Source organism: Scylla paramamosain, chromosome 9, assembly GCF_035594125.1.
Source record: "Scylla paramamosain isolate STU-SP2022 chromosome 9, ASM3559412v1, whole genome shotgun sequence".
Lineage (NCBI taxonomy): Eukaryota > Metazoa > Arthropoda > Malacostraca > Decapoda > Portunidae > Scylla > Scylla paramamosain.
The window spans coordinates 27,645,001-27,655,000 of NC_087159.1; the positions used below are offsets into that span (position 1 = coordinate 27,645,001).

At 39.4% G+C, this 10,000-nt stretch overlaps 1 protein-coding gene across 5 annotated transcripts in view; it reads right to left on the minus strand.

Moving 5' to 3' along the window:
- Positions 1-4,756: 4,756 nt before the first annotated feature.
- Positions 4,757-10,000, minus strand: part of LOC135103814 (quinone oxidoreductase-like) — an 11,238-nt gene continuing 5,994 nt past the window's right edge. For all 5 annotated transcript variants that reach the window (XM_064010611.1, XM_064010613.1, XM_064010612.1 and 2 more), the window contains exons 4-9: positions 9,519-9,685; positions 8,999-9,087; positions 8,423-8,625; positions 6,669-6,764; positions 6,395-6,487; positions 4,757-5,933 (exon numbers count right to left, since the gene is read on the minus strand). In XM_064010611.1, coding sequence (XP_063866681.1) covers positions 5,859-5,933; positions 6,395-6,487; positions 6,669-6,764; positions 8,423-8,625; positions 8,999-9,087; positions 9,519-9,685 — 723 coding nt within the window. In that variant the 3' untranslated portion in view covers positions 4,757-5,858. The remainder of the gene's footprint in view (positions 5,934-6,394; positions 6,488-6,668; positions 6,765-8,422; positions 8,626-8,998; positions 9,088-9,518; positions 9,686-10,000) is intronic.

Consider the following 10,000-nt stretch of genomic DNA (forward strand, 5'->3'; position numbering starts at 1 on the left):
GTAGTTGTTGTTGTTGTTGTTGTTGTAATAGTAATAGTAGTAGTAGTAGTAGCAGTAGTAGTAAGAAGATGAAAAAAAATAGAATTTTGATTGATTTGTTTTGGCGCCGCAACATCGCAGTCATATAGAAGGAGAATACCTAATACTAATAATAACGATAACGATAATGATGATGATGATGATAATGATGATAATGTAGCGACTTATAACTGCCCATGAAGCTAAAAAAGATAAATAAATAAATAAATAAATAAAACTAAATACAGTAATGATCACAGCTCACGATGATAAAGAGCGGTTCAAACAAGCCATGATCACTCGTTTATTAGGACGAAGCCTCTCCTCCTGTCCTCCCGAGTAATTATTATGACAGTTTCTATATACTTGGTGTGATTATCTTGAAGGAGTGGCCATAAAAACTGATATATGAAATTACTTCAAAACCTCCCATTCATTATTAGAAGGAATAGGGAAATAATTGTGGGTAGAGGAGAGTTGACTGGCTGGAAAGGGGATTTGAAACTACCCGCGTTCGATTCCATTACTTTTTCGTGGTTTCAAGTGCCTCTCGCTGTGGTATAGTACGTAGCTTTATAATGTACTGTCTCTGTATGATGTAGTGTGGTGTTATACTCCTGTGAAATGTGCGGTTTGTTGGTTAAGGAGTTTTGGTGTTTGGTTTTAATGCGTAAGTGAAGGGAGTGCAGAGGAATCGGATAAGTTTGGACTAGGCACTGGTCACTGGCTTCGAAGTGCTCAGTTTACGCTAAGACGACGAGTTGAGAGGGTGTATGCTTGCTGTCTTCAATAAATTAGCGCCAAGTTTGTTTTTCTTTTCTTTTTTTTTTCTGTGCATCGACTCTATCACCTATGGAATTATAAAGGTATGTGTCTGTATCTCTTTATACCCTTGATCTAGCCTCCTTAATGTTGCAGTGTTGTAACTCCGTCCCGTGAGGGTAGTTATCCTTATTAGCTTATTACGTTGTTCGATTTGTTATTGCAACAGTGCGTATCTATCTGTTCAACAATGCATTTTCTTGTATTCCATGATATTAACGTTATATGCGTGAATTTTCGGTGCTATTTCGGTCTAAACTACTACCGGCACAACCATCTTTTGGTCTACATTCTTCCTAGCCGATTAGGAGCACGGTGATCAGGAGCACGGTCGATGATACTAAGGATGTTGATGGATCTACCTAGCGGAAGAGAGAGAGAGAGAGAGAGAGAGAGAGGTTTATGGATGCAGCGAAAGAAAAAAAAAAAAAACGGTACTTAAGAGTATTAAGAGTACTCTCGCGGCTCAATTTCCGATCGTTTTCGGCTCCTACCCCCTACAATCTTGGGGACCTGGTGGGAAAGCAGGGTTTTCAGGTGCGCAAAGCTAAAATACGGCCAAATACCGCCTCTTACCTCCAGAAATAAGTAGAAAGCTACTGCCGCTCCTGCTGTGATGGCCGCCATGTTCTTGTTTGGAAAAAAAAAAAAAAAATTGAAATATATAGTCAAAATCCCAGAAATCGGAAGTCTAACCTAATATTACCTATATTTTGACTACAGATTTCTGGAGATTTTTTTCGATCAACAACATGGCGGTCATCACAACAGCAATGGCAGTAGCTCTACTTAATTTTGGTGGTAAGAGGCGGTATTTGGCCATATTTTAGCTTTCTGCACCCGAAAACCCCGCTTTCACACCAGGTCCCCAAGACTGGAGAGGGGTAGGAGCCGAAAACGATAGGAACTAGGGCCACGAGCGTACTCTTAATAAGTTCCTAAAGGAAATAAACAAATTGTAATGTGTGTGACTGAGGAAGGCGCATAACGTCTAGCGCGTAAGAGTTGGTTGATCCGCTGTTGCAATCGCTAACTTAAGCAACCCAACTAAAAGAATGTAGAAGGGTGCTCTCCTCGTTATGCTGCCTCCATTTCTTTCACATCATGATAGGAGGAGGGAAGTTTTTAAGTGCATGCCGCTGGGGGTTATGGCAACACATGGCAGGCAGTAGAGGGCGCAAGGGTGTCGTTTGCAAGAATTGAGCTGGTAGGGTGGTGGCGCCACTTGTTGGGGTTACAGGCGATTCCAATTGCCTCTAACAGACCGGTCACATTGTGGCAAAAACAAAGCTCATCTTAAGTAAAAAGCTTGAAAAATGCTGATGACGCTTTCTCAGATCTGATATTTTCACACTTTCATCTAACAAATTCCACTACTTGAGTCTCGAACTCAAAAGCTCTGCATTGGACTTTGTGAGACCAAGATCTCAATATTAGGTCGTTGACGTCATTTTGATTAGGGTAATAAAGCTTTCTCCACAGTTGCGCCTCTGAAATCTGGGATCAATGACTTCATCTTCCTCTGAACGGTTTTATTTATTTTATTTTTATTTGTTTTTTTTCTAGAAACTTGCTCTCTGCAGGAGTGGGTATAGAGCAGTGTGGCACTGGCGCAATGGATGACATAAGATCTGATTATATGTTAGCAGATTAGTTTCAAAACATCGCTGTCCAGATCAGAAAAAAAAAAACAAAGTTTAAAGGGAATAGTTGTAATTTTCTTTTATTTCTAGGTAAAAGCAATTAGGAAATAACATTTACAGACCAAAAACAAAAAAGTTAAATTTTTGTTACACGGTGAAATGAAAATATAAATATCAAAATACCTACTAAGAATTAAGATGCATGACCTCATCATGCTGATAACACAAAACTAGTCATCAGTATTAAACCAGAGAAAGTAGTACCTGAACTCCCGCACGAAATATTAAAACAATGGCACAGGCGAGGCAAAGAGTGTGAAGGGGGGCGGACAGCGGCTGGCAATGGCGAGGCTGGTGTAGAGTTACTCACCATTAACTGACTGATAGATCGCCGCGCACTGTGTTTACGGCGTGTGTTCCGGTTTATGGCGCGCAAAAAATGGACGCTGACGCAGGACGCTTGTGAAATGCAGCGTCATGTGGAGGTATTTACGAGATGGCGGCGACGAGGATGTAATGGTGGTGGCGATGGCTTATCCTGGAGTTGACAGCCCTGCCGCCGCGCCATCCTCACTGCAATCATATGGAGCAGCACATACGTAGGTCCGTATTCTGAAACTCTGCTTTCCCACCACGACTATTTCCAAAGGCCACAGAGACGATTAACAGTGTTCTCAAGAGTGTTTCTCTTTTTAATAATGTACAGATAATGTTAATTAGTCGCTAGAACCATAAAAAAAATATTCCTAAAAACTTGTTTAACTTCAACTAGACTAGAACCTTTTGAAGTCGGGGTGCGGGCGCGGCGTAGTGTTTCAGAATACGGTATCAGGTCAATGATGGCTTGGGAGTGGGAAGGCTGGTAATAAGCCTAGTACAGTGTAGCTAGTAGAGTATTAGTTGTAGGATGTCTGTTTAGGATTTTTGGATGTCTGAGGATTCACGAAAATTAGGAGGGTGTCCGGAATGCAGCTGTAAAAGCCTGGTAATTTTTATTCCACTGTGCAGAATTTATTCTTCAATCTTTAGGAAGTAACTGTTTTGTAATTGAACGAAAAACATGTTATCATTAGTCCATCTATCTATCAACTGTGCGTGTTCTTGTGTTTTGCAACATGTTAAGGTCTGTCCTGGAGATAAGGTTGGTCTTGCTGTTTGGGTGTGGATGACGGTACGCCTGCTTGTATATACTGTAAGGTTGAGTCGCTGGAGAGGCTGGGGTCGTCCTTCTGTTATAGTGTGGATGATGGCACCCCTTGGGCTGACGAGGGTTGCGTGTGTTCTTATCTTGGTATGATATAACCTACTTAAAGGTAGACCACACAGGAAAGCAAGGAAGGTACGTAGAATCTGCAGAAGAGGTTAGGATCTGCGTTGGTGCTTACGTGGCGTGCAGTGAGCTGAGGAGTACGATTAACAAAACACGTGCCGGGTTTGGTGACCACGGAACTTTAAGTGAAGAGTCTGAGGACGATGATTCAGAAGATAAGAAGCACATGCAGCCCAGTGGCAGTGACAGCACTTCCAGCATCGCAGATCAAGTTACGAAGAATATATAAGGTAAGTTTAAGAGACATTTCACTTTGCTTCACCACTTATTTCTTTTCCCATTATTTCCATGTGTATGTTTTCTTGACCAAATAAAGAAAAATATATATTGTTTAAAAGACGTTTCGCTTTACTTTATACTTTATTTTTTTTCCGTTGTTTCCATGTGTATAATTATATTCTTGAACAAATGAAAAGAAAAACAAACTAGTCGGCATCACTGTCAAGTCACGGTTTAGAGGAAGAGATTATGAGGTCTCGGCCAGGCTTCATAAAGTCACACACACACACACACACACACACACACACACACACACACAGAGAGAGAGAGAGAGAGAGAGAGAGAGAGAATGATGTATACAGACCTGCCCATATTTATGTTCTGGCAGCCAAACTTCCACGTGTGATTGGATAATATTCCTTCCGGTCAATAGGAAAAAGTTATGTAGGAATAAAAAAAAAAAGTTGAATGAAAAAAGATCCATTGAGATCATTACAGTTTATACATACCCGTGAACCATATGTATAAAAAAAAAAAGTCAGTATGTAAAAGATGTAATTATTTTACTGCCAGATAAAGTAGGTTTGAGATAAAAAAAAATAAATAAATAATAAATAAATAAAGCAAGGAGTATAATTTTACTCAGATTAACATGGTAGGTTTGAGATAAAAAAAAATAAATAAAAATAGTACAGCACAAAACATTATAGAAAGAAAGACAATAATAGATTCTTATTTTATTTACTCTTCTGCTCTTCTGTGCAAGAGAAGAAACATATTACAATATACAAAAAATATATTAGGGCAAATTGTTTCACTAAATTGGAAGTTTGATGACAATTTGTGATCATACGAGTTACTTTGCTTGCCTTTATATTTCCTGTGCTAAGTATTTAAATGTATTCCTCACATAAGTAGAACTACTCCACTTCAGTAACAAAATCAGGTACTTTAGGAATCTGGAAGCTTGTGATGTGATCCATATGCCACATAACTATGGTTTGGTCAATACCCGAGTAACACACCACTTGTTTCTACAGTGTTACTCATATTCCTTCAATCTCTAACCCTCTGGTCTGCTGACGATCTTATGAAACCTGATAACTGATTGGTTCTTAGCTGATCAGGGAACTTAAGATTGATGGAAAACATTTAATACAGTGGAAATGAGTGTGGTAGATTAACTTGACTGGGAGAGTGTGTGGTCCCTGACCGTGCATAAAGGAACTACTGTATCACCCAACATCTGACTGCAAAAAGTCCCTGATACTGACGACTGTAAACTGCCAGTCTTTGTAACCAAGTTGCGTGTTAAAGCAATATATAAAGCAGTAAACTACCAATACACACACAGGATGACATTAAAATGCTAAGCAAATAAGATAAAGAAAAAAGACAGCATTGATTGTATGATTTGATTAATTAATGAGGACATTAGAAAAACCTGTAATCCTGAAAAAAAATTGCTTCAAATAAAAGTATCATAAAAAAACAACACTTTACACACATACACTCAACATTTTACTTTCTTTCACATAAATGTAATCCTTCTTGTTATATATCATAAGTAAATGCCTTATCCAATAATACCTTAATCCTCCACTAAGAGTCTGAATATTAATGTTTATGTATTTTTATTTATTTATTCATTTATTTTTATTGTGCTTTGTCTAGGCCACTTCATGTGGGATTTCTGGCCTGGTATATAATATATACCAAATAAATAGATTTATTTATTCACTTTACTATTTTCCACAGGCAACACAGCCACATGAATTCACTGAGGACTAGAGTCAAGGAGGAGAAGAAGCTTGAGAGAGGTTCATTCACTCAGTCACCCTCACCACCAGGTTTCCTTGGGCACCTTTGGAGTGGATGATATCATGGTGAGCCTGGGATGCCTGTTGGAGTAAGAGCTGACCAGTTATTGGGAAGCTAACATACCCAGTAGTCCTCTGGAGATGGGGTGTGTCACTCATGGGGCTGTGCTTGATGTATGGGTGCTGCTTAGTGAATGTTTTAGATCTCATAGAATAAATACAGTAGTGGTGTTACTCTTGAAAGAATGTAGTTGTTTTTATAGTTTCTTAAATATAATAAGTACCTTGTTTTAGTCTACTGTAATTATTTTAATAATCTTAGTCTCTTGAAGATAATTATTCAGTGTCTTAAAAATAAGTAAGAGTATTAGTCTCTTTAAAATAAGCATTCATCCATTTCAAGTCTGATCTGAATCCCTTAAAAAATAAGAAAATATAAATTCCTTCTAAGAATCAATGATGTTTTCCAAACTTGCATACTTTGAACTCATTAAAAAAACAAAAACTCAAGATTAGAAATATGAGAATCTATTGCATCTCACCTCTTCCAAACTGTAAACTTTGTGCACTGGTGGTTTCACCCACCCCGACTCAGTGCCGGCTACCACGTGTGCTGCCAGCTCTGCCCACTCCTCCTGCAGACAGTTACCCAAGACCTGTATTTTTAGCACTTCGGGTTCTCATAAGAACAATCTTCAAAGTAACAGAGCTTACAAAACTACAAGCTGCTAGGAAAATTAATGTAATCTAAAGGAGTTATTTATCACATTTAACAGACACAGTTTAGGTCAAAAGGTAATTCACATTACAACTCACCTCAGTGGAAGTACCAAGAGCAACCCCAGTGACAGAACTCTCACTCATCATCAGATTGCGAGGGTTGATCTGAGTGGGTCCTCTTGACCCCACCACCTGAAGAAAAGAGGAAGGCATCAGTAATATTCATGACCAAACGTTAGTCTTCTGACTGCTTTCCTTTCTGCTTGATCAAAAGGTCTGATTTAGAATTATATCAAAACACAGTAGTGATAGTTAAAGGAGTGATTGCAGTTCAAAGATTTTAGTGTCTGTAACTTTAAATAAAGAGTTAGTCTTTTGTTCTGTAAAATCATTTGGAGTTACTGAAATAGTAGATCATACTGTCATAAATTGTTGGAAAGAGTCAGAGGCATAATTTACCTGGTAAAATATTCTGATTTCACATGCATGAAATGTTAAAGATTGTTAACTGAATAAGTATTAGGACTGAGGCAGGTTACATATTTAGAAAGAATGGTAAAAATAATTCAATATAAGTCAGACTGAGGGATTGCCTTTGTAGAGAATGTGAAGTTATAAAGTTAGGAAAGTATGTATATAGTTAAATATGGCACGCCTGCCATGATGTGCAGAAAAATACATACATATTATTCATTAATGATCTAAACCAAACTTCTTGTCCTATCCATTCCTACACTGATGATACCACCCTGCACTTTTCCACATCTATTATTCATTAATGATCTTCTAAACCAAACTTTTTGTCCTATCCATTCCTACGCTGATGATACCACCATGCACTTTTCCACGTCTTTTCATAGACATCCAACCCTTCAGGAAGTAAACATTTCACGCAGGGAAGCCACAGAATTCTTGACTTCTGATCTTTCTAAAATTTCTGATTGGGGCAGAGCAAACTTGGTATTGTTCAATGCCTCAAAAACTCAATTCCTCCATTTATCAACTCAACACAAGCTTCCAGACAACTATCCCCCTCTTCTACACTGAACATCCTTGGTCTGTCCTTTACTTATAATCTGAACTGGAAACTTCACATCTCATCTCTAGGTAAAACAGCTTCTATGAAGTTAGGCGTTCTGGGACGTCTCCGCCAGTTTTTCTCACCCCCCCCCAGCTGCTAACTCTGTACAAGGGACTTATCCGTCCATGTATGGAGTATGCTTCACATGTCTGGGGGGGTTCCACTCATACCGCTCTTCTAGACAGGATGGAATCAAAAGCTTTTTGTCTCATCAACTCCTCTCCTCTAACTGACTGTCTTCAGTCTCTCTCTCATCGCCACAGTGTTGCATATCTAGCTGTCTTCTACCGCTACTTTCATGATAACTGCTCTTCTGATCTTACTAACTGCATGCCTCCCCTCCTCCAGCAGCCTTGCCGCACAAGACTTTCTTCATTCTCTCACCCCTTTTCTGTCCACCTCTTTAATGCAAGAGTTAAACCAATATTCTCAATCATTCATCCCTTTCTCTGGTAAATTCTGGAACTCCCTGCCTGCTTCTGTTTTTCCACCTTCCTATGACTTGAATTCCTTGAAAAGGGAGGTTTCAAGACACTCATCCATCAATTTTTGACTTCTGCTTTGGACCCTTTTATGGGACTGGCATTTCAGTGGGCATTTTTTTTTTATTGGATTTTTGTTGCCCTTGGCCAGTGTCCCTCCTACATAAAAAAAAAAAAAAAAAAAAATTGTCTAAGACTGCAAAAAGTCAGTGATACTCTTTAGCCACCCACAGACATCCAACCCTGTCCAAGAAAAAAGAACAAACAAAATAATGTGGCAGACTTACAATGGTTCTCCCTCGTGGGTTCATCAGAGTGAGGTCCTTGTCCAGGTTAACATTGGCCAACATCTCTAGAATGATGTCAAACTTTTCAGTGCCAAGGTTCTTAAGGTACTTAGGGTCACGGTGGTTGAAGACTTCATGGGCACCAGTCGCCTTCACCAGGGAGATCCCCTCATCAGTGCCAGCAGTCCCCACCACGTGAAGGCCTGTGGGTGCAGTGCCTTTGAAGTTATATTCAAGAGGTTTAAAGTTATTTTCTGAAATCATGCAATCTTAATGTAAACTTTCATAATGTTAAGCTAATCATTTAAGTTAAATATTAACATAAGAAAAATAAGCCTTCATATATATATATAGGGACTGATATGTGTAGGCTCGATGGCTTCTTGCAGCTTCCCTTATTTTCTTATGTTCTTAAGTTTTTATTTTTGCTGGTAAAGGAGGTAAAATTCTGACAGACAAACCATAACATTCATTATTAGACCAGTCATAAAACTTAATGGCACTTTGTTGACTGATGCCTGATTATCATCCAAACTATATGCTGGCATGATTTGTTCACGGCTGGAGTTAACTAACCCAGTTCTCTGCCCATCTGAACTGCTGCCAGCCCCACACCTCCACTGGCTCCATGCACCAGCAACCTCTCTCCCTTCTTGGCCTTGGCTCTGCAGACATTAATGACAGTCAGTAATGTGAACTGTATCAAAGCCAGATTTTAAGCAAGAAAACCTTCCCATACTTGCCTAATAAGGAGGTGGGGAAGTATGTTAATGGAAGAGGTATGTAAACTGAAAGTCTGGAACTCCCTGCCTGATTCTGTATTTTCTCCTTCCTATGATGAACTCTTTCAAGAGGGAGGTTTCAGGACACTTACCCTCCAATTTTGAATGACACTTTTGATCTTTCTTTTGGGATTGGCAGCTCAGTGAAGCTTTCTCTCTCTCTCTCTCTCTCTCTCTCTCTCTCTCTCTCTCTCTCTCTCTCTCTCTCTCTCTCTCTCTCTCTCTCTCTCCCTTGGCCAGTGCCCGTCTTACATAAGAAGAAAAAAGAAAAAAAAGCTGCGCATCCTTAGCCGCCTGTGTCTGATGCTACTCACTTGAGGATGAGAGCTCGGCAGGCAGTGAAGTAGGGAATGCCAATACTTGCACCGTCTTCAAAACTCAAATTTTCTCCCAGGGGAAACACTCGCGTCTCAGGAGCACTAGTGAGGCTTGCCAGTGTTCCGTAGCGGCCATTGATGGAGCAGAACACACGATCCCCAAGCTGGAAGACATTAGTGTAGTAAAATCTCCACCAAGCTGCATAGTTCATAGTGCTTGTGTTATTCAGATGTCATACAAACCTGATTACTGCTCATAACATAGAAAACCTTTGAAGCATTTTAGATGACAGTAACAAGTGGAATGGTTTGATTTGTTCTGCAATATTAAAAACACACATCCCACTTCCAAGGTTTTCAAGTGCTTTAATTTTGTTCATAGTATTAGCTGTTTGCATATCTGAGTGTGTGACTGCATATCTCTTATCTATAGTGAACTGAAGCATAGATTAAGAGTGGCACATAAGCAAATGTTGAGT